The sequence below is a fragment of the Calliphora vicina genome, chromosome 4 (assembly GCF_958450345.1).
Source record: "Calliphora vicina chromosome 4, idCalVici1.1, whole genome shotgun sequence".
Classification (NCBI taxonomy): domain Eukaryota; kingdom Metazoa; phylum Arthropoda; class Insecta; order Diptera; family Calliphoridae; genus Calliphora; species Calliphora vicina.
Window position 1 is genome coordinate 42,217,855 of NC_088783.1, and position 27,866 is coordinate 42,245,720.

General features: G+C 30.5%; 3 protein-coding genes across 4 annotated transcripts in view; 2 read left to right on the forward strand and 1 right to left on the reverse strand.

Annotated features, from left to right (window-relative positions):
- The window catches only part of Ubr3 (Ubr3 ubiquitin ligase), a 92,978-nt gene that overhangs the window by 15,973 nt on the left and 49,139 nt on the right, over positions 1 to 27,866 (reverse strand). The gene's annotated exons all lie outside the window — the stretch shown is intronic.
- Positions 432 to 27,093, forward strand: LOC135956553 (uncharacterized). The gene is made up of 15 exons (XM_065507087.1): positions 432 to 1,224; positions 4,168 to 4,309; positions 4,384 to 4,739; positions 4,811 to 4,903; positions 5,008 to 5,138; positions 5,204 to 5,590; positions 5,653 to 5,941; positions 24,039 to 24,323; positions 24,382 to 24,660; positions 25,193 to 25,328; positions 25,396 to 25,751; positions 25,809 to 25,898; positions 26,024 to 26,154; positions 26,219 to 26,596; positions 26,665 to 27,093. Exons 1-15 carry the CDS (start codon positions 682 to 684, stop codon positions 26,948 to 26,950), a joined length of 3,882 nt encoding a protein of 1,293 aa, XP_065363159.1. The 5' UTR covers positions 432 to 681; the 3' UTR covers positions 26,951 to 27,093.
- Positions 9,271 to 20,215, forward strand: LOC135957041 (uncharacterized). 2 transcript variants are annotated; one of them, XM_065507696.1, is made up of 9 exons: positions 9,271 to 9,388; positions 16,630 to 16,935; positions 17,000 to 17,293; positions 18,360 to 18,495; positions 18,569 to 18,924; positions 18,986 to 19,081; positions 19,167 to 19,297; positions 19,362 to 19,739; positions 19,811 to 20,215. In XM_065507696.1, the coding sequence occupies exons 2-9, from the start codon at positions 16,651 to 16,653 to the stop codon at positions 20,100 to 20,102; spliced, it is 1,968 nt and encodes a 655-aa protein (XP_065363768.1). In that variant the 5' UTR covers positions 9,271 to 9,388; positions 16,630 to 16,650; the 3' UTR covers positions 20,103 to 20,215. The 2 variants fall into 2 exon arrangements, with proteins under 2 accessions (XP_065363768.1, XP_065363769.1); XM_065507697.1 differs by lacking the exon at positions 9,271 to 9,388 and adding an exon at positions 15,752 to 15,847.

The window sequence follows — 27,866 nt, forward strand, 5'->3', positions numbered from 1 at the left end:
GCGATAGAATTCTTGTAGGAGAGCTTATGCTATAACTAGCAAGATAAGTGTTGTAGGAAAGCTTTAGAACTAACGTGAGAATTCTTGTAGGAAAACTTTAAATATAACTAGCGAAAGATATTTTACTGAAAAGCTTGAGCTAGAAGAAGAGAATGATTACTTAAAGAAAATTTTAGCGAGAGATTTCTTACAGAAAGTATGAACATGAATATAACTATATAAATAGATTTGTTTATTGAAAATCTAAACAGCTAGAATACGTAGATTCATTTATCGTTTATATATTCTTTTACCATGTCTTTCATTCTATTGCTCTTTGAATCTATTGTGTGATGGAATTTATTTCTTCAGAATTTAAAATAATTTATTAATCAAATATTTACGTTTCTGGAATTATCAACAAAGTACATGTTTAACTTAATGGTTTTCATGAACTTTTGCATATGAAGAAATAAATAAATATAAAACCAAAAATAAAAATAAAAAAAAATAAACAACACAGAAGACGACATAAAAAGAAACCCAAAACAAACTGAATACATTTCATTCTTTTAACAGAAAACAGAAAGTACCCCAAAATAAAAAGCGATATTAAAAAACATACACAAATTAAATAAACAAACACGTATGAATAACAATTAAAAACATATACAAAAAGCCGGTGAACTGACTGTCCAAAATATGGCCACGTTAAATAGGAAACTAATAATGTTAACAACACTTTTGACGCTGCTGATTTGTTTTAACACAAATATAGCAGAAACCAATGCTTCCTCCTTCGTAATGAGTCGCACCATGCCAGCCATTGAAATCGATGCTGTACGGGATCAGTACCTGAGTTTGGAACAATCTTTGTGGCAACATTTAAATCGTTCCCAAAATATTCGCAATACCGAACAACAAATGCGTAAGATTGCCGATACTCATCGTAAATTCATTAACGATCACATGAACTCCACGTGGCCCATGGGAAAATATGAGATATTAAATCACTATGAATGGAGTATGTTGGAACGTGATCTACAGCAAATTGAGACTTTATTTGGTGCATTTAAGCGTCTGATTAATTCACAAGAGAATAGTGTTGATTTCACACGTTCCCAAGATTTGGATGATCTCATGGATAATACTTTGCGCAATGACAAGACATTTTCAATGAGTCGCATATTTCAGGACACTGAATTGATAATGGTGAAACAGACCATGTATTATCGTGCCATGATGGTTAGTTAAAACAAATGTATTAAAAAAAACAAATTTGAAATTAAAAAAAAAACGAAATTCGTGTCAAAACTATATGATTAAAAGCGTGAGATATATAATAGGAAAATTATATAGCGTGTAAATACATATATAATTTAAATTCAATAGAATTTTAGTTTGTGTAAAGAGAAATTGTATAAAACTTAAATTAAAAATATTTTGTGATTTACAAAATAATCCAGACTGTTACAGTGAAAAATATGTAGATCTAAGGAGTGAGATCGAAAAATTCTTAACATACATATATGTTTATAAAAAAGAAACCACTAAACTTACAGCTTTAATTTTTTTTTTATTTGATTGAAATTATTATTACAATTTACAAAAAAAATTATTTTTATAGTTTTAATCACTAGTGATGAAATTTTGAACCTTTTTCGGAAACCCTTCCATTAACGTTTTTATAGTGCTTTCTGTCACTTTGCTCGAACATGTAGTCCATCTCCGTTTAAAATCTACCACACTTTTGGACACCTTTTTTGTACTCTTCAATTCTCTTTTAACAAGAGCCCAATATCTCTCCACTGGCCTTAGCTCCGGGCAGTTTGGAGGATTTGCCTCTCTTGGTACAAATACCACATTATTGTTCTTGTACCACTCAAGGGCTTGTTTGCCATAGTGACAGGATGCCAAGTCAGGCCAAAAATAAGTGGACACATTATGAAGTCTTATGAATGGAAGCAGCCTTTTTTGTAAACATTCCTTGATGTAAATTTCGGTATTTATAGAGCCCGTTGTAACAAATGAGTGGCTTCTTTTGCCGCAACTGCATATTGCTTGCCATACCAAGAACTTTCTGGGAAATTTTGTCTGCTTTTGGGTCCTAAACTTTTCTTCAACATTCCCTCGAGCATCAGCAACATAAAATTTTTGACCTGGAAGTTGCGAAAAATCTGCCAGAACATACGTTTCGTCATCCATTATGCAGCAAGAATATTTTTTTATAAAACTTGACTTCAATTTCCGTGCTCTGTTTTTGGCCTCTAAATTTTTAGTAGCGTTCCTGTCAGGAACTTTTTGAGCCTTGTATGTTTTTAAACCTGCATTAGCTTTAACTTTTCGTACCAAATAGTCCGAGCACTGAGCTAACCGGGCTGCTTTCCTACCGGATGTGTTGGGAGCTCTTTTGAAAATGCGTTCTATTTTTTTGGCTTTAGAAACATCATGTGGACCATTCCTTCTACCTGAACCAGGTTTTCTATCAACTGACAAGTTCTCCCGGTACTGTTTAATAACATTGGAAACAGTTTGACGGCAGACCTTTGTATGCTTGGCCAACTTTTTGTAAGACCAAGTTGGGTTTTGTTGAAAATATTTAATAATTTCAGTACGCACTTTTTTCTGGTCACTCATTTTAATCAGATTAACAAAAAAATTAATATAATTGACATTACACATAATAACTGACATGTTTTTCAAAGGTAACTTGATCAAAAAAAAATTCAAATAATACTTGGGTTAAAAAATGTAATGAAAAACGTGTGTTAAGAATTTTTCGATCTCACTCCTTAGTAATAAATTCCTTAATATGTATGAAGTTAAAATGGTTACCTTAACTAAAACGATGTAAATGTCGTTTAATTTATATAAAAATTTGGTTTTGAACCAGTGATCGCCACCAGGAGCTAAAGGCGATAGACTATTTAGATGTTAAAATTATCAAAAGAGAAACAAATTAATGATTGTGCATCAAAATCACAAAACATTACAGTATCATTTACTAATGTGGCAAGTTTTGTATGTGCCGATCTGTGAGCTAGACTAATTAAAGTTGTGGCCGTCTGGTCTATTCTACATTACTTAGAAGTATTCTAATAATGATTTTTATATTATCTGATATATTTCAGTAGTTATTTAAACAAGCGCGGATCCAGAGGGGTGAAATAGGTATTTCCCCCCACCAAAACCGAAAAAAAAGAAAAAAATTATACTGAACAATTTAACAAATTTTAGCTTCAATCGTAGGTCTTTATATTGACAAATTTTATCTTCAATGGTAGGTTTTTATATTGAACAATTTTAGCTTCAATTGCAGCTCTTTATACTGACAAATTTTAACTTCAATCGTAGTTGTTTATATTGACAAATTTTATCTTCAATCGCAGGTTTTTATATTGAACAATTTTAGCTTCAATTGCAGCTCTTTATACTGACAAATTTTAACTTCAATCGTAGTTATTTATATTGACAAATTTTAGCTTCAATCATAGGTCTTTATATTGACAAATTTTAGCTTCAATCGCAGGTTTTTATATTGACAAATTTAAGCTTGAATCGCAGATCTTTATATTGACAAATTTAACTTCAATCGTAGGTCTTTATATTGACAAATTTTAGCTACAATCATAGGCCTTTATATTGAACCATTTTAGCTTCAATCGTAGATCTTTATATTGAACAATTTTAGATTCAATCGCTGGTCTTTATATTGACAAATTTTAGCTTCAATCGTAGGTCTTTATGTTTACAAATTTTAGCTTCAGTCATTAGTCAAAATATTTTAGAGCTAGTTTAGAATCACACCTTTCCTTGAAAGCGATCGATAGCTTTCAATTCGACAGATTTTCATCACATGTCTGAATGTTTAGTTTTTCGAAGCTTTAAATAATTTACTTTAAAAGTATGTTTAATAAAATTCCAATCATTAAAATTTCAAATAAATGACGAAACAATAAACACTAGTGGAAAACCGTAATTAATTGTTTAAAAAACATCTGTGAATTTTTACACGATATTTTTTTCCATAGCAATAAATAAATGCAAACAAATTAAACGATTGTAATATTAACAACTACAAATGTATTTAAAATTGTATATAATCCCTGCTATTAAACAAAGAAATTACAATAGTTTATAAATAATTTAACAAATTCATGAGCTGTTTTGTTTCTTATAAAATTCTAGGCCTCCAAAGAGGAAAGATGTTTGAATCAACAATCTACCCAACAATTTATCTACTCATTGTATACGGATATTGCATTAACGGAACTTAAAGGTTACACAATGATGGAATTCTCATGGATGATGTTGAGAGTGTATGGCAAGGGTGAGTATTGGAAATAGAATTCTGATAAACTTTTTGTTTTTTCAAACAAATATTTCGTTATTAATATTTTGTAGGAAATTTCACACAAGAAGCTGAACTTATGCGTAATGACTATGAGAAACGTACTGAGAAAACTGTGCGTTTGTTGCGCGAAGTAATGAATCGTGCCGATCGCATTGTCTGGCGTTGTGATCCCGAGAAATATGTTAAGGGTAAGAACTACGAGGAGGTGACACGTCTAGTACAGGGCTACATTGAGAATGAAGTTGATATGAATTATAATCGTGAGTGTTGGAAGACCTGTGATGACTATGAACGCACCAAGAATGAGGGATGTTTTAAGGATAAATTCTGTGCCAGACAGGAACGTTGTTCGGGTCATATACATAATTGTCGTTATGTTGATTCGGATATGAGTATATGTCCTTCGGTAATTGTCTACTTATTATTTGTTTTTTTACAAAACAAACTTATTTTTTAATTAAATTCTTTTAACTCAAGGCTCGAGACAGTGTTCGCCGTTATGAATTTATTGAATATGAAAATGGTGTTACCTTGGGCAAGGCCTCTAATTGTCCTCGCGGAAAAACAGCAGTAAGTCAGTTACTTTAAAATTATTGACATTGAACATGAAGTTCATGTCGTAAATGTTTTAAATTTCACCCATTAAATATTGTTATTTATTGTTATTTTTTTAGGTTGATTCATGGTGGCGTTATTTGTTTTGGCATTGCACCTATTGTTTCTGTTTGTGTGATGATCAATACAGCACCAAAACCGATCGTTATTTCAATTTACGTGAAACTCTATCGAATGTCAATGACAACAAGTAAGTGGCGATAGCATTACCTTAAAATTGAAAATGAAACTAATGAACTTTTAATTTGTAATCAGGGTTGTAACAGGCTTACGTTTTACCAAGAAAAATCGTGTATTCCATTTGCAAATACAAGAGGGTCAACTATTGCCCCGAGGTATGATTAACGAATCTACTTTGGCCTGGAAACCTGTAGATAACTATACTCTAAATGAGAAGGGTGTTCACAACAATCGTGATTACTATACGTTAACTTATGGCGCTCGATCCATTGATTTGGATGATATACACACCGATGATAATACGTTTGTGGTGACGGGTGTACGTTTTCGGGTAGTTGGAGCCCATTTGAATTTGGAGGCTAGATTAAGTGAATTTAGTTTTGAAAATGGTCAATTGGTTAATCCCAAAGAAAATAGTTTCTGGAAATCTAACGATAACACAGATGTTAGTGGCGATAGAAGGTAGTTATATAAACAAATTTTTAATTGATTTACACTATTAATTATTGCAAATTTTATTTTAGAGCTAAAATCGAACTAAAAGATCCTGATCAACCCATACGCACCATTGCCAAATCAGTACCCGATTCTCGTCATAATCAATATTTGGAATTTTCTGCCTCAAGTTTTAACAAAGATGCTTCTCAGTCCACCGTACCATTTATAGACATACAAGATGTTATTTCTAAGCCTTCAGTGCCTTTGGCTGGTATTGGCATCTACCATAAGGGTAGACCTGGTTTTGGTGGCTTTTTGGCTCCAAAACTTATGACTTATGATTTTGCTCCGCACATTCATACACCTCGTAAAACTTAAATTCCTTTTATCATATATATATCAGTCTTTATATATCTCTATATCTATCTCTATATATATATTTTATTCTCGCTGTATCTTCTCATACACTTCCTTTCTCAAAATCTCAAATCGAAATTTTTAATAATGCAGTGTAACGAACAAATTACATAATTGAAATCTATAATTTTTATTAAAAAGTTTTTTTTTTTTATAAATAAAAATATATTCATTAATTTAAGCATAATATTTAATAAAACAAAGCATTATTGTGAGAAAATAACAAATGAAAAAGCATTAAAAAAATGCCAAATATAGAAATTACATTAATTATATGTATTGGAAAATCAATGTATGCATACATTTAATGATTTTGCTATAATTTTGAATATTGTATTCGTTTCTAAGCGAAATAAGTTTGTAGAATGTAGGACAAAAATCATAAAAAAATAATAAAAAGTATTAAAAACAGTCAATAAGAGTAATTTATTTTAAAGCTAAGAATTTATTAAATTCAAAATGTTAATTCGGCATTAAAATAATTGTTGAGCTGCAATCAAAGTCTTGTAATTGAATATTTTTAGTTCTTTATTGAATTAACTCCCAATGAAATTACATACAACCTTTGAGTGAATAAATTGAAAACCAGTTTTCTTCATTTAATTTGTGTTTGGTTTTAATCTTTTTGGAAATGGAAAACATTCTTCGAAAATTAGTTTGTAATAGATTGGAATTGAAGAACAATTGAATGATTTTATTGAATGAATGAGTCAATTATTCTGTGATCAAATTGAAAAACAGTTTTCTTCATTTAATTTGTATGTAAATAATTTGTTTGATTTTTATTTTAATCTTTTAGAAAATGAATTAAAAACTTTTTCCGAAATCTAATTTGTAATAGATTGGAATTGAAGGACAAATGAATGATTTTATTAAATGAAAAATCAATCATAAAGAATTAATTCTATAAAAATTAGTTCCCTAGGAATGAATTCAACATGTTTGAAATATTAAGAATTTATTATGAACTAATTCATAATACATGATTGTAATATTAGGAGATCAAATTTATTTTAATTTGGTGAATTCAAGAATTAATACTTTTGAAATTGTTATTCATTCCTCGACTAATTATAAGCGGTGGACGGTGATTTTCATGCAAATGCTAGTTTGTAATAATCCAAAATTAACCTTGATCAACAACGATTAGGAATTGATATAATGCTTATGCTTTTCAGTCCATATTTTAGAATGTTTTATTTTTAGCTTATTTTGCACATCGTAATTTTCAATACCCAGTTCATACGAATAAATACTATATATGTAAGATTATTTAACAGATTGTAATCAAATGTTAAGGAAATAAATTCAGACGATGTTTAGACGTAACTGATAGTACATGAAAAGAAATCACACTGGGCTACAGCGAAAAAATACTTGGTATTTTACTAAGTTTATGTGCTAGGTCAAAAAAGAAACCAAATATAAGATTTAACCTTGCCAGTCGTTTTGAATACTGTAGATTCATTTAGTGGATTCTCGAGGTATTCTTTCATGTCATATTATCATAATGTTCTAAAATTTTTATTGAGCTGTCGTAACCAACCAGCAGATACCTGTGCCGAACGCCTAAGAGCCGGATAAGCCGATAAGTCGTGAAATATTAGAACATTCCGGCCTGTTATACATTTTGTTTGGAATGGCTTCAATTCCGTAGTTTTTACTGCGATCGATTTCGTTTTATGTTCTTCAGATTCCAATATGACATAATAGGATACCTTGCGAATCCACTAATTGCATTTATTTGCGTGTTTTGATGAAACCAAAAAATTATTTCACTAGTTTAGAATTCACCTGTTTTTTCCCCAATACCAAAAATGGTTAAAATTTTGAAACATCTACAATAAAATTTTGAAGTTACTTTTTCAATCATTTTAATTAGAATGCATTTCAACATTTGATTGTAAAATTCGTATGGGTCAAGATATCTTAGTAAAATTTAGAGATCGAAAGATCACTTCATCAATGATTTCATAACTTTTCATATTTTCTTTTTATACCCTTCACCTTCGTAAGATGTTTGTCATTCCGTTTGTAATTTCTGGATCCTTATAGATAGCGGAGTCGATTAAGCCATGTCCGTCTGTCTGACTGTCTGTCCGTCTGTCTGTTGAAATCAACTTTCCGAAGCCCCCAAATAACTTACATACACGATTCATACATCAATATCTAAGGAATTCTTCCGTCTCGGTTGCTATTTAAAATCGGTCCACAAATGGCTGAGATATAAGGAAAAAACCAGGACAACCTCGATTTTTGACCTATTTTTTGACCTATATCAGGATTAGTCATTAATATAGATAATATGGATATCTAATGATAGATATTTCAAAGACCTTTACAATGACGTATAGTAAGTTGGACCTACAATGGGTCAGAATCGGATTTTTTTTCACCAAGAGTTTTTTTCGATAATATTAAAAAAAAATTTTAAATTTTAAAAATATTTGCTAAATATTAAAAAAAAAAATTGAAAAAATTTTAAAATTTAAAAAAAAAATTTTTTAAATTTAAAAAAACAATTCGAAAAAAATATTTTTCCAAAAAATGAAAAAAACAACTTTGGAAAAAAAAATGTTTACCTAAAAATATTTTAACTTTTATTTTGAAAACAGCCGAATATAGCTCTCTCTCTCTTACTTGTTTAAAATGTGATTCCTAAACCGGGTAAGATATGTATGTACCAACATTTTCTTTTTAGATATTTTTAGTCAAATAAGGTGTAAAATCAAATCAGGCCGGAGGTGACCAATTTTGGAGAGCGTACTAGCCCCAATTCAAAGTGCTCCGATCATCTCAATAACAGCTACCAGCTACAACTGTGTAAACTAGAGAGTTACATGACTATTTCCAAATTAAAAACTCCTTTACGTAGAAATTTGTGTCTAAATTTTTGCGGCAGTTAATTAAAATATTTTGTATGAAATGCCTAAGAGTTTTATAAATTTTTTGAAAACCCGAGTAATTCTGAATAAAATATTACTATTATTGGTTGCTAATGTCAAAAGTTTTCTCTCAGTGATAAATTTTAATTTCATTTAATCCATGTTAATTTGGATTTCTTTCCTCAGATTGAGCGGAACTTTTCTCAAGCTCAGAAGAAAATTTCCTCAGAATGAGAAGAACCTTCTTACAGAAATTTTCTCAGACCCAGCGGAGGATCCAGTATCTTTTTGCTGTATCACAGTGTCAAGAAACCCAATAGAATTGATAACATAGTGCAATAGTGAAATTGCGCGATCCATTAGTAGTAGTGTGGATTTTTTGTTGTTGTAAACAATTAAAATATTTCTTAAATATGTACAAGTTGAGGTGATAATAAAGACAATTCATATAACATACAACAGTCGGACTGTAGAGTTCGGTCAATACACAAGTATTTTATAGAAAACGTTCGAAATAAATGTAAGATCAAGATTCTATTATAGTTCTAAACAATACTCAGAAAGTGTCACTGCAATCTTAGAATATTAAAACTGTGTGATCAACAAAAAAAAAAAAAACCCAAATCATATACACAAAGTTTAATGTTGTTTATTTTAAATCATTTAATAAAATCTACAAAATTTTAAAAAGGATCCAAGAAAACTACATTTATTAACAAAAGGAACTAAAAGTAACAGACTATTTTTGCTCAAGCAAAGAGGAAAATATGATTACAATTTTGTTAAAAAAATAAAGATTAAATACGTATAAAGATTATCATAAAAATATGGAAATAAAAACTTAATAAACATTTTATTACAAATTAAGACTAATTGAATGATAATGTTGTGTTCTGGTGAAAATAAAACGGATAGTTACAATATCATACAATTTTTCTCATAAAACAAACACATACATTAGGATGGGTCGATTTTTTTCACGAAAAATCATATAGCAGAAACGTATTCTACGGAAAATTCCAAAAAATTCTCCCCAAAAAAAATAGATGTAAAATCAAATCCTTGCGCATTTTGTCTTTTATTCAATGATATTTCAGGTACATATATTTTTTTAATAGTTTTTTTTTATTGGATAAAAGACGAAATGCGCAAGATAGGATTTGATTTTAGACCTATGGTTTCTTGCGGAAACTTTCTTAGAATTTTCCGTATATACAATTCGACCCGGCCTAATACACAGTACAACTCATGATTTTGGGACTCAATTCTGACAATTGCAAGTGAAAGTAGCCCCAAAAATAAGAACTTCTGAATCATTAGTTTTGTCAAGTTGGCTGCCGTAATAATTTAATGGCCATACGAATTTTTTTCCTCAAGGTGGATTTTTATCACTTTTTCTATATTTTAGCACGGTTATATCTAGTATACCGTACGGAATATCTCTTTTGTGGCTGAAGCAAAGTTGTATATATTGAATAGTAGAAAAAAAGTACGGAACATACCTATCCGAAAAAGGTGCACCCAGTGCCTTAAAAATCGCAAAAATGCCCATTTTTTAAAAAATTTTCACCTTTTTTGCTCAATAACTGGATTACAAATCCAATTATGAACCGATCACCATGAAATTAGGTCGTGTGATTTGTGTCTATATGAAAGTTATTTATCATGAATTTTGTATGTATACCATAATTTTTTAGAGATTTATGCACTTTAAAGTGATTTTCGGAAGCCTAGCCCCCATACAAATGTCCTCCCGAAATTGGACTTTATCGGTTATAAATGTTTAATTTATATATGTATCTACCCAAATTTCGCTCCAAATAAGTTTTATATATGGGGAATTTCATGTCAAGTGAACCAACTTTTGAAATCGATGTCTTCCGATCGGGATGAAATTTGCACCAAGGTTAGCTCTATTGGATAGTAACTCAGACACAATTTTTCAACAACATCGGTCGAGAACTCTCTGAGTTATAGGGGGTAAAATTTTGACAATTTGGTCAAACAGGGGTTTTTTCTTATCCATGTAACTTATTACCTATTGTTCTTAGCAAAATGTGTCCCAAATAGTATAGATAGCTATTTCTTCGATCTTTCGAAAAAAAATATTTAAAAAAAAAAATAAAAAAATTTTAATATTTTTTTTCCGAAATCAAAAACTTTTTTGACTTTTTTTTTAAATTTTTTCTCTTTTTTTTTTTTTTTTTTCTTAAAATAAAGTTTAGATATTTTCCTTGAACACCTACTTGGTCGCTTAGTGGGATGCGAGTGGGATATCTATCAAAATAAATATTTTGTAACTCAAAACATAAAATTTTTGACTTTTTTTGCAAAATCAAAAACTTTGTTGACTTTTTTTTTTCAAAATGGACCCTTTTTTAATCTTTTTTTTTAGGTCAAACAAAAGCTTAGATATTATCCTTGAAGACCCTTTTGGTCGCTTAGTGGGATACGAGTGGGATATCTATCAAAATAAATATTTTTTAACTCAAGACTTACAATTTTTGACTTTTTTTTTTGCAAATACGATTTTTTTTCCAAATGGGCCCTTTTTTTAAAATTTGTTTGTAGTCAAAAGAAAGCTTAGGTCCATTCCTTTAAGATATTTTTAGTCCCTTAGTGGGATGCGAGTGGGATATCTATCAAAATAAATATTTTGTAACGCAAGACATACAATTTTTTAATTTTTTTTTGCAAAATCAAAATTTTTTTCCAATATGGGCCCTTTTTTAATTTTTTTTTTTGCTCAAAAGAAAGCCTAGGTCCATTCCTTTAAGATATTTTTAGTCCCTTAGTGGGATGCGAGTGGGATATCTATCAAAATAAATGTTTTAACACAAAAATTGTATGTCTTGAGTTACAAAACATTTATTTTGATATATATCCCACTCGCATCCCACTAAGCGATCAAAACCATCTTAAAGGAATAGGCCTAAGCTTTCTTTATAGCAAAAAAAAAAATTACAAAAAGGGCCCATTTTAAAAAAAAGTCAAAAAAGTTTTTGATTTTGCCAAAAAATCAAAAATTGTATATCTTGAGTTACAAAATATTTATTTTGATAGATATCCCACTCGTATCCCACTAAGGGACCTAAAATATCTTAAAGGAATGGACCTAAGCTTTCTTTTGACTAAAAAAAAATTTTTAAAAAAGGGCCCATTTTGAAAAAAAATTCGAATTTGCAAAAAAAAAGTCAATAATTGAATGTCTTGAGTTACAACATTTTTATTTTAATAGATATCCTACTCACATCTTCCTAAGTGACAAAATAGGTCTTAAAGGAAAAGACCTAAGCTTTCTTTTGAGCAAAAAAATTTTTTAAAAAAAAGTCCCATATTGGAAAAAAATTTCGATTTTGCAAAAAAAAATTAAAAAATTGTTACAAAATATTTATTTTGATAGATATCCCACTCGCATCCCACTAAGGGACTAAAAATATCTTAAAGGAATGGACCTAGGCTTTCTTTTGAGCAAACAAAAAAATTAAAAAAGGGCCCATATTGGAAAAAAATTTTGATTTTGCAAAAAAAAATTAAAAAATTGTATGTCTTGCGTTACAAAATATTTATTTTGATAGATATCCCACTCGCATCCCACTAAGGGACTAAAAATATCTTAAAGGAATGGACCTAAGCTTTCTTTTGACTACAAAAAAAATTTTAAAAAAGGGCCCATTTGGAAAAAAAATCGTATTTGCAAAAAAAAAAGTCAAAAATTGTAAGTCTTGAGTTAAAAAATATTTATTTTGATAGATATCCCACTCGCATCCCACTAAGCGACCAAAAGGGTCTTCAAGGATAATATCTAAGCTTTTGTTTGACCTAAAAAAAAAGATTAAAAAAGGGTCCATTTTGAAAAAAAAAGTCAACAAAGTTTTTGATTTTGCAAAAAAAGTCAAAAATTTTATGTTTTGAGTTACAAAATATTTATTTTGATAGATATCCCACTCGCATCCCACTAAGCGACCAAGTAGGTGTTCAAGGAAAATATCTAAACTTTATTTTAAGAAAAAAAAAAAAAAAAAAAAAGAGAAAAAATTTAAAAAAAAAAGTCAAAAAAGTTTTTGATTTCGGAAAAAAAATATTAAAAATTTTTTATTTTTTTTTTAAATATTTTTTTTCGAAAGATCGAAGAAATAGCTATCTATACTATTTGGGACACATTTTGCTAAGAACAATAGGTAATAAGTTACATGGATAAGAAAAAACCCCTGTTTGACCAAATTGTCAAAATTTTACCCCCTATAACTCAGAGAGTTCTCGACCGATGTTGTTGAAAAATTGTGTCTGAGTTACTATCCAATAGAGCTAACCTTGGTGCAAATTTCATCCCGATCGGAAGACATCGATTTCAAAAGTTGGTTCACTTGACATGAAATGCCCCATATACAAAATTCATGTCAAAAATTTTTATTATGATCGGTCCATAATTATTCATAGCTCCCATATAAGACCCGCTTCCGAAAATCAGTATACATACAAAATTCATGATAAATAACTTTCATATAGACACAAATCACACGACCTAATTTCATGGTGATCGGTCCATAATTGGATTTGTAATCCAGTTATTGAGCAAAAAAGGTGAAAAATTGGCAACAAATTTAAAAAAATGGGCATTTTTGCGATTTTTACGGCACTGGGTGCACCTTTTTCGGGTAGGTATGTTCCGTACTTTTTTTCTACTATTCAATATCTACAACTTTGCTTCAGCCACAAAAGAGATATTCCGTACGGTATACGAGATATAACCGTGCTAAAATATAGAAAAAGTGATAAAAATCCTCCTTGAGAAAAAAAAAAAAATTCGTATGGCCATTAAATTATTACGGCAGCCAACTTGACAAAACTAATGATGCAGAAGTTCTTATTTTTGGGGCTACTTTCACGTGCAATTGTCAGAATTGAGTCCTAAAGCAATGAACTGAAAAATGTTGTACTGTGATATACATACATCATTTCCAATACCAAACAAATCGTATCAACAGAGAGCTAGCTCCTTTCGTTCGCGCCCTATCTATCGTATTTTCAATAAAGAGACAGACGGATGGACATAGCTAGATCGTCTTGGAATCTGAAGAGGACACAGAATATATATACTTTTGGGGGACTGCGATGAATATTTCGATGTGTTACAAACGGAATGACAAAACCGATATAACCTCCATCTTTTTTGATGGTGGGTATAAATATATAAAAAATATCCCTTCCGTGCTGAACTTTATCAGCCCAATTATGAATAAAAAATTGTCCCTGGGATTTTTTAATCCATTGAATTTGAATAGGAAAAATGAGAAAAGGGAAAAAACTCCTGGGGAATTTTTATTCATGTTGTTATGTTTTGGTCGAGCAATGGCTCATTTTAAGAAAAATATTTGAAAAATTTAAGATATCATTTGTTCAAGGACGATTTTATTATATGATATATCCCGTTTTAATGAGAAAAAGATTTCTAAAAAAAACTTTAAAATCTACGATTCATTGGCTTTAATATGAGATCAAAAATTATAAAATCCGACTGATGTTAATACTTAATTCGATATCCTTATCACTACAAAAGTTAGGAATGTTTAAAACGAATTTTTCAGCACCATTCAAGACGAAATTAACTTCATTCCCACGACAGCCGGTTCTACGCACCGGAATGACACGAGTTCATTCGGCCAAGGGCTGTCAACTCATCAATCACTGCTGCTACAACAACAACAACGAAATTAACTTTAAAAGCTAGATTTTTATCAGTGTAATAATAAATTAAATTGTGTTGAACGGGAACAGATTCGTAATTTTTACCTTTTTTTCAAATCAGTTCTTATCAGAGGGATTTTCCGTGTTATTAATTTGTTTAAATAAAAAGGCATTTGATAATCTTATGACCTTTTTGGTTGTTATACATAAAATATTAAAGAAATAATTGTAGTGTCATGAGAATAATTTAATAAATAATTTAAACAAAATATTTCATTGTGTGAGATTAGGGTTTTTAATTTCCCGGGAATCGTTAAAATTTTTCTCTACATTCCCGGGTACCCGGCTATTCCCGAAATATATAATAATACTGTAAACTATGGATATTATAGCTAAATTTTATATACAAACTTAGTGTTATAATCATTATATATAGAACTTCGTAGCAATTAATTCAATTTGAGTTTAATTCACTAAAATCTTAATCCGTAATTAAAAAATGTCAGCCTTTCATTTCATAAATCCATTCCCAATATCTAATTCTTTAGTTTCCTTCAAAGGCTTTATTTAAATTGAATTAATTAATAACAGAATTTATTCAAACTTTGAATGATTAAATTTTTGTTGATTCAAATCTACTACAAATTGAGTTAAAATGTTTTTTCTTCATTTAAAAAAAATTGCATAATCCTTTTAGTAAAAGGAATGAATTCAATACATTTAACTGAATAGTTAAGAAATAAAATTTATATTGATATCGAAAATTTCGAAATTATTGGATTCAAAGGTGAATTTTTATAATACAACATCTGCAAAACACCCTCATTATAAAGCTGACATTGTTACCAAGGACTATTGCTGTGTTTCCTTTCAAGTCCAAAATCAATTCTATACTTCAAATTACCAAATGGTGTGCCGCCATAAAAAGTAGGGGACTTTGTTCTACTAGAGGTTTGTGGTATAATTCACACTGGTCCATCTTGACATTGAAGATTATTCACCTTTATTTCTAGATCGTGCAGCTTTCCATATGCTTTTTTAAATGTTCATTCCAAAAACCCCAAATAAATAATAATAATAATATGTGGTCTATTGTTGCCGAGATATAAACGATAAATTGTAAAAAATAAACTTCACTTTTTTTTTTAAAAAAAAAATAGAGTTCTAACATGTTTTCTTTGTAGTTTCGTCAGTTTTTAATACCCAGGAATCCCGACTAAAAATCCCGGGAATCGGGTAGTGAAAAATTTGGCAAAATTCCCGGGAAATTTGTCCCGGGATAAAAACCCTAGTGAGAGTTTATTGAATCTTATTAATGGGAGAATCAATATCAAAACGGACAGAAAACTGCTATTTTCGGATTTGACATCTTCGATTTTAATGAAATTTACCACACATATTACGGTTCCAAAGGGTTCCTCAAATCAAATTGAAAAATTTGTTAAAATTGTCTAAAATTATATACACACAATAGCCCATAACATTGAAACTAGTCAAAGTCCAACATAATTGTTAAATTATTTTATATATAATTGCCAAATTTATTGTCTTTAAAATGGTGTGAATAAAATTGTTTACTTCCAAAAGATCGCGGTGTTAAAAATTCAAAAAGATCATGGTATGAGGACACCTAAACTCTCTACTATATTCGTGCAAAATAATTTCGATGGAGACTCGATTAGTTTAGGAGTTATAAAGAAAAATGTTATTAAAAGTACGTTTTTTAATATATTTTATTTTTTTTTTTTTAAAAAAAACAAACTTTTGGAAGTAAACAATTTTATTCATACCATTTTAAGGACAACATATTTGGCTTTAAAATGGAGTCAAAATTAATGCTGGTCTTTGAGTAGTTTCAAAGTTATGGGCAATTATGTGTATATAATTTTAGACAATTTTTTTAACAAATTTTTCAATTTACATCGGAATGAGTTTCCATTGAAAAAGTCACTGATATGAAAAACATATTGGATAAATTATATATGTGGTAAATTTCATTAAAATCGGAGATAGTAAATCCGACTGCTGTCCGCTTTCACATGGATCTTCCCTAATATATTTTGTTTTCTTTAGAAATAAAAACACATAAGCATAATGAAACTACAAGGACGTTTGGGGCCATGTCTGGGCATTTCCCTATTCTTATTTATATTCCTTACTGTACCAGAAAATTCCAACTCGGTGTCTATAGCAGCTGTTGTTGCTGCTGTTTCAGCTGTCAAAGACATCATCAGTATAGTCAAAGAAGTCAAAACGGCTGTTTCAGACGGCTGGAGTTTTGCGGAAAATAACTCTCAAGGAACAACAAGTAATAATTTACCTCAGATTTTAACACGCTTCAATGATGTTGGCAATGATATTAATTATCTCGAGCATAAGGTATATAAATGAATCTAAAACCGTATTAAAATAAATCACATCTGATTGTTTTTGTGTTTTGCAGCATTCTGAACCTGTTAATAATATCATTAATTTAAAATTGCTGGCGAAACATAATGATATTACCAATACTATGAATGCTATTACGGCGCGTTTTCAGGAAATGCAACAATATGCAGCCCATCTGGATAACATAGAGTCGTCGACGTTGACGTCATTTGCCGAATGGACGGCTTCGCCAAATGGCTTTTCAGTGTATCATTTAATGGATCGTTTGCATTTGACTATGTTCGGTTCGGATGATAAGACCAATAAACCTGGCTCAAATATTTTTGAGATGTTGGTGTCGAGTTATGGGGTATGAAATTAAATGTTACCTTCGTGAGAAGGGTATATATAAGTTTGTCATTCCGTTTGTAATTACCACAATATAATTTTCCGATCCTATAAAGTATATATATTCTGGATCCTTATAGATAACGGAGTCGATTAAATATTGTCCGTCTGTCTGTTGAAATCAATTTTCTAAAGACCCCAGATATCTTTGGGATCCAAATCTTCAATAATTCTGTCAGACATGCTTTCGAGAAGTTTCCTATTTAAAATCAGCAAAATCGGTCCACAAATGGCTGAGATGTGAGAAAAAAAACAGGACAAACTTGATTTTTTACCTACATATATCTGGATTACTAAGTCATTAATATAGACAATATGGATATCTAATGATAGATATTTCAAAGACCATTGAAACGACGTATATAAGACCATAGTAAGTTGGACCTACAATGGGTCAAAATCGAAAAATATATTTTAACTCAAATTTTTTTTTTCACCAAAAAAAAAAATTAAAAAACAAAAAAAAAATTTTAAAATTTTAAAAAAAATTAATAATTACAAAAAAAATTTTAAATAACAATTGGAAAAATTTTTTTTCCAAAAAATTAAAAAAATAAATTTTGTTTACCTAAAAATATTTAAATTTTGTATTTTGTAATTCGGCTGTGCCGAATCTTATATATTCTCTCTTACTTGTTTTAGCTAAAATATTTCTCAGTTGAATCATTAATGTCCGTCCTTGTGGTCACAAAGATAATATAATGAAATTTGTCAAGAGACCTTATATGGAAGGAACACAATTGAAATGGATTGTAATCGGTTCTTTATTCACCTAGTCGCAATACAAATGTCTGTACACTAATGTTAAAATTTGGTATACTTTCAATACCAATTACTCTTCAGATCCTAATGGACCGAGATTTTTTTTGGGAAGCGTAGAAACTCTCTGGCATGAATAGACTTATAAACTAGTTTTACTATTTATTTTTAGCGATGAGAACTATTTTGTTCAAAATTTCAATATTTTCTCAACATCTGCTGGGTGACTATGCTTATTTAATAAAGATATTGTTGCATTATTTTTTAAGAAAGAAGAAAAATGTTTGAATCAACAATCTACCCAGCAATTTATCTACTCATTGTACACGGACATTGCATTAACAGAACTTAAAGCTTACGCCATGTTGGAATTCTCCTGGATCATCTTGAGAGCGTATGGCAAGGGTGAGTTTACGAGAAGAGAGAGAGACAGAAAATACAATTCTTAAACAAATATCAAATTTGTAATATTTTGTAGGAAACTTCACACAAGAAGCAGAAATTATGCGTAAAAATTATGAAAAACGTTCGGAGAAAACTTTGCGCCGATTACATGAAGTAATGGATGGAGCCGATCGCATTGTTTGGCGCTGTGATCCCGATAGATATGTTGAGGGTGAAACATACGAACAGGTGACACGTCTTTTGCAGGCCTACATTGAGAATGAAGTGGATATGAGTTCTAGTCGTGATTGTATGCAATCGTGTGCTGCTTATGGTCGCACAAAGAATGAGGGTTGTTATATGGATCAGTTCTGTGCCGTGCAAGAACGTTGTTCGGGTCAAATACACGATTGTTATTATGCCAGCGGCTATATAAAGGCATGTCCTTCGGTATGTATATATAGGAAGTAATTATTTTGTGTTTTGTTAATAATTTTTTATTATTTTCAAGGCTCTTGAGAGTCTTCGCCGTTATGAATACATAAAGTTTGATGATGGTCCTCCTGCTTATGGAAAGCAAGGTAGCTGTTATCGTGGTGAATCTGAGGTAGGTAAATTTATTAAATAATAAGCCATCCAAAAAGAAGATTTTATACAACCACTAATAATTGAAATACTACGTATCTTTTAAGGCTAATTCATGGATGCGTTATGTATTTTGGGAGTGCAGTTATTGTGTATGCATGTGCGATGATCAAAACAGCATCAAAACTGATCGTTATTTCAATTTACGTGAAACTCTGTCAAATGTTAATGACAACAAGTAAGCCACTTATACCAAACAATTGAATTAAATTCAAAACTAATTTATTTCTAATTTCAACAAGGGTTGTGACAGGTTTACGTTTTACCAAAAAGAATCGTATATTCCATTTGCAAATCCAAGAAGGTCAACTTTTGCCCAGAGGTATGATTAATGAATCGACTCTAGGCTGGAAACCAGTTGATAACTATACTTTATATGAAAGGGGTGTTATTAATAACCAAGATTACTTTACATTAACCTATGATGCCCGCTCGATTGATTTGGATAACATACAGACCTTTGATGATAAATATGTGGTGACGGGTGTACGTTTTCAGGTGGTGGGGGCACATTTAAATTTACAGGCTAGATTAAGTAAATTTGATTTTGAAACTGGTCAATTGATTAATCCCCGGGAAAATAGTTACTGGATAACTAACGAAGTTAGTGAATATAGAAGGTAGATATTTGAAGAAATCTCTAATTTGTTTTGAGTATTTAATATTACAATAACTTTTGTTTGATTTTCAGAAATAGATTTTTACTTAATGATGCTGATATACCCACACACACCAATGGCAAATCAGAACCGGATACTGGTCACAATCAATATATAAAATTTTCAGCCACAAGTTTTGAAAAAGATGTGGCACAAACAAACGTACCGTTTATAGATATTCAAAAGGTTGAATCGAAACCACCAGTGCCATTAGCTGGTATTGGTATCTACCACAAAGGTAGAAATGGCTATGGTGGATTTTTGGCTCCAAAAATTATGACTTATGATTTTGCTCCGCATATTCAGACGCCTAGTGGAAATTAAATTCTTCTTATTAACACCAATCTTTATTTAATTTTATATATATTTACTTTCTAACGAAAATCTCGAAATTTGTCTGTAGAAAAAACAAAATATATAATAAATTTTTTTATTAATTTTTTTATTTCTGGGAAAATATCAAATGAAAGCGAAATATTGAAATTGTATTAGCAACTAAATATGTAAGTTTATGTAGTTGATATTAATGATAGCCCCCTCATCATCACGCATTTGTAATCGAAATTAATTTTAGCCCATGTTTTGTATTTTTAAGGCGATTCAACATTCCAACTCAGAATGATAATTTGTTACTATTTGACAACACTGGACTATATATTATAAATAGACATATTCGCTATTTTTGTTATACATATTATCTTTGAAAAATCCAGTGAAGAGGCAAATCTGTAGAGCATAATTATAAATTTATAAAATTTTGTGATAACCCTGAATTATACGTGTTCTCAAATTGCAGCAGTACAGAGATGGAAAAGTCAGTACTATTGTACTTCTTCCAGTATTTATTAAGTACCGCTATAATACTTTATTTTAAAAATTGTATGTTTGAAAGATATGTGTTTTACCTTTTAAACAGAAAAATATTGTAAAAATCGGTTGGAAAATATCTGAGTTACGGTAGTTTAAAAAAAACCGAAGAATTTCAAAACCGCGGTTTCGGTTTTAAAAAATTGAAAACCGATTGGTTCGGTCGTTTTAGTGATAATTTATTAAATATCAAGTGTTATAGAAACAAAATCCGTTCATAATATAGGAAAAGCTAACAAATTTAAAATTCAAACTTGAGGGTGTTCAAGAAGATAAGGTAAATTAGTACATTTTCTTTTAATGGTACTTTTTTAATATATTAAATATAATATGCTTCTCAGTAGAAATAATCAAGAATTGGGGGCTCAATGGTATTATGATACCAAACAAGGATAAGTAAACCAATCTAAGGAGTACTTTTTCGTTCTTAAAAATGGTACTTTTTAAATTTTCTATAATATTGAACCTATAACCAAGAAATTACTTTGATTTCAAACTTGACGAGGGTTCAATTGTGGAAAATTGGTACTTTATCTTGTAATTGTATTATGTACATAATAGTTGGCTATAGTACAATTTCTTTATTGTAATAGTACTTTTGGAATATTTTATAATAATAAACCTAAAAATTAGACACACTTGATTCTGAGTGAGTTAGAATTCGCAAAAGGTGACTTTAGTGGTACATTTCATTTGCATTTTCAATAATAATGGGCCCAGAAGTATGAAATTAGGCATTCATGATGCTGAGTGGGAATACAAAATGTGGATATTTATGGTACTTTTTTAATTCTAATTATACGATTCGAATGAGCTAGAATCCACATTACAATGAACCAATAAACTTGAATCTAGAGACATGTTATGCTGAATTATTATTAATTCACAAAGGGAATAGTACTATTTATTTCTTCTAATTGGGGTGGCGAATCGCACCGGGCCAGTCAGTACTCCATACTTTTATTGCATATTTGAAAACAACTAAGTCTTTGTTAAAAACACTGCATTTTTTTTTTTAAATTAAATAAACAGTCATTTGAATTTTAATTGTCAGGAAATACTTTGGATGAATCTTTGGATGAAAAAGTTTGTTGTCATTTCTAAATTTTTTAATTTATCTACTGAAAATTGATTAAAAGTAAAAACCGAAGAATAATTGTCGGTGTCGGTTTTAGGCCTTGAAAAAACGCGGTTTCGGCTTCGATTAAAACCGAACACGAAACTCTAGTTTAAAGTCGTCAAAATACGAGTAATGTCGGCTACGTTTTTTTTTGTATGAAAAAATCGAAAAATTATCATAACTCACTAACTTTTTTTTTTTTTAATCTACTTTAGTATGTTTTTTCACAAAAATAAGAAAATAATATTTTACTGCCTCACAATCGATGTAGAGCGTGAAGAAAATGAAAAAAGTTGTTGAAAAAAAATGCATTTTTGGAAACTCAAACGATCGTTACACAGCCATTTTCAAACCGATTTTAAAAAAAGTGTCTTTGAAAGTGTATGAAAAAGGTCAAATAAAGTAAAATAACTAGTAAAGTAAATAAAAGAAAAATTTTTATCTATGGACTCGGAATAATAGTTAATGAATTGTGGATTGAAAAGTAGTGTTCTGTAGTCCGTCTCGTTAACACGTATTTTGTTACGCAGTCAATATATAGTGTCGTGATCCTTGTAAAAATTAATATTTAAATTTAAAACACAAATAACCCTATTTCTATACCTGATAAATGTTTGTCATGATAAACGTCAAAATGGTTGTTAAAATGAAAAATTATCCGGTATAGTCTTCATCTATTAGTATTATTGCATCGTTATGACAAAATTGCTAGTGCTTTTGCTCAGACAACTTTGTCTGGACAACAAATGTCTTTAATTGTTGTGATAAATATTTGTCAAGTATAGACAGGGGGTAAATAAATACAAAAACGAGAAATTCAAAATAAAAAACAATAACAACAAAAGTTAACTTTTTAAAACAAGTTAAACAAAAATAAATAACCGCATCATCCAACAATATACGCATCAATCAATAAGCAGCAACAAAAATTAACATCCTCTCTGAGAGATCAGTGTTGGTACTACGGGACTTTATGGCTCTTTTAGCAGAGTCATTGTGAATCCTTATCACGCGTACAGGATACAGCCCTTGGACGAGTGAACTCGGTTCATTCCGGTGCGTAGAACCGGCTGTCGTGAGGAGACGGCGATGGTTTTTATTGGTGACAGTAGGGTATCCAACTCTATTGATTTTATAAACATTTAAGACATACATTTGAATATGGGGCTTTTTTATTATAAGACAATGGGGACTAGTATAACCTGTATAAATTCAGAGAACTTAGAACTAGTTTTAGCAAAATGTTATCTGGATTGCCCTTAATAATCAACATATTTATCCGGGAGGATATTTGTATGTGAGGCATGCTAGGTGAAATCATGGACAAAGATTATTTGTGGAAAATTTCTGCCAGCTAGCTCCTTTCGTTTGGGCCCTATCGTATTTTTAATAGACGGACATTCACTAAATTTTATTAAGTTATTTTGTAATGGATTAACATTGAATTTTAATTTAATTCAATGAGTTATTAATTCTATACAGAATGAATTCATAATGTCTGAAATAATAAATAATCAAGCCTATAATTTAAGTAGTAATGAATTCTTTAATGGATTTAAAGAATTGAATGTTCTAAAGAAGAATCATAATTCTTCTTAAATGATTTTAAGTAATACGAAAATTTAAAAATCTTTAGTTTTGTTTTGTGTACTGTCATTGTCATAATGTTCAGGTTATAGGTTAATAATAACTTATTTAACGGTAAATAAAAATTAAAATTTAAAGCTGGAAAGTTTTTGATGGCATCCTGCTAGGGTGTTATTGTATAATTCGATCCAAAGAAAACTTTTTCGAATTTCCGTGTATAAAGTATATAAATTCGAATGATTTTCTATTCGCATCAAATTACATAATAACCCAGTCTTTAACATTTTCAAAGTAAATAATAAGAAAGCATACAAATTATTAAGTACTTTTTATCTCAAAAAAGTACCACTACAATGCAAGTTCTGTAACATTTCAAAATCTCTATTTTCCAACCCCGATATACCATTAAAGCCTGCTGATCTCTAACATACGATTTGGAGCGTTGATAAAGACAATTCATATAACAACCATGAGTCGAAATCTAGAGTACGGTCAATAACATGTATTTTATACAACGTTCGAAAAATATATCAAAGTATTTTTAAATAAAACTTAAAACGCGTATGGCTGCAAAAATATTGTAGAATATTAAAAATTAAAAAAAGAAAAACAAAACCTTATTATTCTGTAAAAATTTCAATTATAATTAATTTTTTTCTATAACAATTAAATAAACATCTCTAAACAAAATGAAATTACAAGGATCTATGTGGCCATGTCTGAGCTTTTTACTATTCACATTTATATTAATTTCTGAACCAAAAAATTCTGCCTCGGTTTCTATCGCACATGTCGTTGGTGGTATTTCAGTATGGAAAGATACAATCACTGTAGTCAGAGAATCTATAGCAGCTGTTACGGAGTCCTGGGTACAAGCGGAAAATATCACTCAAGGATCGAATAATAATTTGCCTCAGATTTTATCTAGCTTCAATGAGATATTTAGTAATATTGATGTAATTGAAGATAAGGTAGGTTAAAAATGTAAATAAATCTAAAATCATATTTAATTTTTATTTGGTTTTGCAGCATTCCACACCACTTGATAATATCAATAACTTAAAATTGCTGGCAAAACATAATGATCTCACCAATACAATGAAATCTATATCGGAACGTTTTCAGGAATTTAAACAATATGTAGTCCACCAGGATAACTTGCAGTCTGCGCCTTTTTTGGCATTTGCCGAATTGACTGCTTCGCCCAAAGTTTCGATACAAAATTCAATGGATCGTTTGCATTCGGCAATGTTCGGTTCAGATGAACTTCGCTCTAACACTTTTGAAATGTTGGTGTCAAGTTATGGGGTAGGTAATATTTAAAAAAACTCAGTATAAAATTTCGAATGACAAAAAATAACAACTCAGATATGTTAAATTTCAAAATTTTGGACAAAGTTGACAACCTTGAAAGTGAATAATATATTGGGTTTGTCATTCCGTTTGTAACACATCGAAATATTCATTGTAGACCCACAAAAGTATATATATTCTGGGACCTTATGTAATTCTAAGACGTTCTAGCTACATACGTCCGTCTGTCTGTCTGTCAGTTGAAAGCACGTTTGTTTGATATGGAAAATGGGCAATATCGTTCCATGATTTCACCTAATCCCCATACAAATGTGCCCCGGAATATGTTTTAGCAATCATTGCACAAATTAGGTAAAAGTTCTCTGAAATTATACTGTAAAGTATGGCGAAAATCGGGTACCATTTGTCCCTAGTCCCCATACAAGGTCCTCCTCAAAAAATTATTTGAATGACGATGATTTTCTAAGTAAAGTACATATCATTGTGTGAACATATTTAATGAATAAATGCTGGTTTTATTTTAAAGACAACCGAAAAATGTTTGAATCAGCAATCTACACAACAATTTATCTACTCATTGTACACGGCTATTGCATTAACAGAACTTAAAGCTTACACAATATTGCAATACTGCTGGATAATTTTAAGAGCGAATGCCAGAGGTGAGTGTAACATCAGAGTATAATAAAAAAAATTAAAATATAAATAACGTTCTTGTAAATTTTGTAGAAAATTTCACACAAAGAGCAGAGAATTTGCGTCAAACTTATGAAAAACGTTTTGAGAAAACAGTGAGCCGATTACATGAAGTAATGCAAAGAGCCGATCGCATTGTTTGGCGCTGTGATCCCGATAGATATGTTGAGGGTGAAACATACGAACAGGTGACACGTCTTTTGCAGGCCTACATTGAGAATGAAGTGGATATGAGTTCTAGTCGTGATTGCATGCAATCGTGTGCTGCTTATGGACGCACAAAGAATGAGGGTTGTTATATGGATCAGTTCTGTGCCGTGCAAGAACGTTGTTCGGGTCAAATACACGATTGCTATTATGCTGGCGGCTATATAAAAGCATGTCCTTCGGTATGTATGTAGGAAGGGTTTGTTTTGTGTTCTAAATTAATAGCTTTTAATTTTTAGGCCCTTGAGAGTCTTCGTCGTTATGAATACATAAATTTTAATGGTCGTATTGTAGGAAAGGCTGGTAGTTGTCATCGTGGTGAATCACAGGTGCTTAGTTAAACTTTTTAAATAATATGCCATTCAAATATAATATATATAAAAAGGCATCCTATATAAACATTCACAATTTTTATTTAATAGTTTGTGTATTGAAATACTTTGTATATTTTAAGGCTAATTCATGGATGCGTTATGTACTTTGGGAGTGCAGTTATTGTCTATGTATGTGCGATGATCAGAACAGCATCAAAACGGATCGATATTTTAATTTACGTGAAACTCTGTCAAATGTCAATAACAATAAGTAAGCCACTTATACCTTACAATAGAATTAAATTCGAAACTAATTTATTTCTAATTTCAACAAGGGTTGTGACAGGTTTACGTTTTACTAAAAAGAATCGTATATTCCATTTGCAAATACAAGAGGGTGAGCTCATGCCCAGAGGTATGATTAAAGAATCCACGTTAGCCTGGAAATCAGTTGATAACTATACTCTACACGAAAGGGGCGTTATTAATAATCAAGATTATTTTACATTAACCTATGACGCCCGTTCGATTGATTTGGATGATATAGAAATCAATGATAATAACTATGTGGTGACGGGTGTACGTTTCCAGGTGGTGGGAGCCCATTTGAATTTACAAGCTAGATTCAGTAAATTTAATTTTGAAACTGGACAATTGATTAATACCCAGGATAATAGTTACTGGAAAACTAACGAAGTTATAGAATATAAAAGGTAAATATGTCAAAACATTTTTAAATAATTTTAGAACTACATTTCATTACTTTTTTCTTAAATTTTAGAACCCAAATTGAACTTAATGATGTTGATGTACCCAATCACACCCCAAACAAATCAGAACCCAATTCTGTTCACAATCAATACTTGAGAATTTCGGTCTCTAGTTTAGAAAAAGATGTCTCTCAAACAAACGTACCATTTATAGACATTCAAGATGTTGTATCAAAACCTGCAGTGCCATTAGCTGGTATTGGTATCTACCATAAAGGTAGAAATGGCTATGGTGGATTTTTGGCACCAAAAATTATGACTTATGATTTTTCTCCCCATATACAAACATCCCGTTAAAATTAAATGTATCTTACTCTCAGCCTAAATTAAATATATCTCATACATTTTTTAATCCTGTAAATTTTAGTAGTTAAAAAAATATTTGTAATACAAATAGTTTTCAAGTAAAGGTTTCATTATACATATAATTAAATATAAAAGTATTAAATTCATAATATTGGGTGGCGGGAAGTTTTGCTTTACTTCTTTAATTTGAAAAAAAGTGCCACTTAAGCACACCGATTGTTAACGGAAGCTTATGGTGAATGTGTTTCAATGGTTTCAACGTGCCAGAGATGGTTTATGCGGTTCAGAAGTGGTGATTTTGACACAGAAGATCGCCCAGGTCAGCCAAAAAGACCAAGAATGGCAGGCATTACTCCATAAAGATTGTTGTAAAACTCAACAAGAGCTTGCAAAATCATTGGGAGTTATTCAAGCAGTAATTTCAAATCGTTTTCAAGCAGGATGCAGCCAAAATCAGGGAAATTGGGTACCATACGAATTGAAGCCGAGAGACCTTGAAAGAAGATTTTGCATGTCTGAACTGATGTTTGAACGCTATAACAGAAAATCATTTTTGCACCGAATCATTACTTGCGATGAAAAATGGATCCATTACGATAACCCGAAGCGTAAGATATACTATATGGCGCTAAGGTAATTCTCTGTATTTGGTTAGACCAATAGGGTCTTTTATCATGACAACGCTAGGTCACATGTTGCAATATCTGTTAAAAACTATTTAGATGTACGTGGTCGGGAAGTTTTAACTAACCCGCCTTATAGTTCAGACCTTGCCTCGTCCGACTACTATTTCTTTCGATCGATGTAGAACGCTCTCCTGGGATACGCTTCACTTCAGAGTATCCGAAATTGGCTTGATTTGTTCTTGGTCTCAAAAGATGTGCAGTTCTTTTTGGCGCGGAATCCA

Excerpts from the sequence above, each read along its gene's own strand:
- LOC135957041 (XM_065507696.1), top strand. The coding sequence starts at position 16,651 with ATGAAACTACAAGGACGTTTGGGGCCATGTCTGGGCATTTCCCTATTC. Across the intron at positions 19,082-19,166 it reads GTTATCGTGGTGAATCTGAG|GCTAATTCATGGATGCGTTA; the intron begins GTAGGTAAATTT and ends GTATCTTTTAAG. Across the intron at positions 19,298-19,361 it reads TCAAATGTTAATGACAACAA|GGTTGTGACAGGTTTACGTT; the intron begins GTAAGCCACTTA and ends AATTTCAACAAG.
- LOC135956553 (XM_065507087.1), top strand. The coding sequence starts at position 682 with ATGGCCACGTTAAATAGGAAACTAATAATGTTAACAACACTTTTGACG. Across the intron at positions 5,942-24,038 it reads TTCATACACCTCGTAAAACT|AAAATGAAATTACAAGGATC; the intron begins TAAATTCCTTTT and ends ACATCTCTAAAC. Across the intron at positions 25,752-25,808 it reads ATATAAAAGCATGTCCTTCG|GCCCTTGAGAGTCTTCGTCG; the intron begins GTATGTATGTAG and ends TTTAATTTTTAG.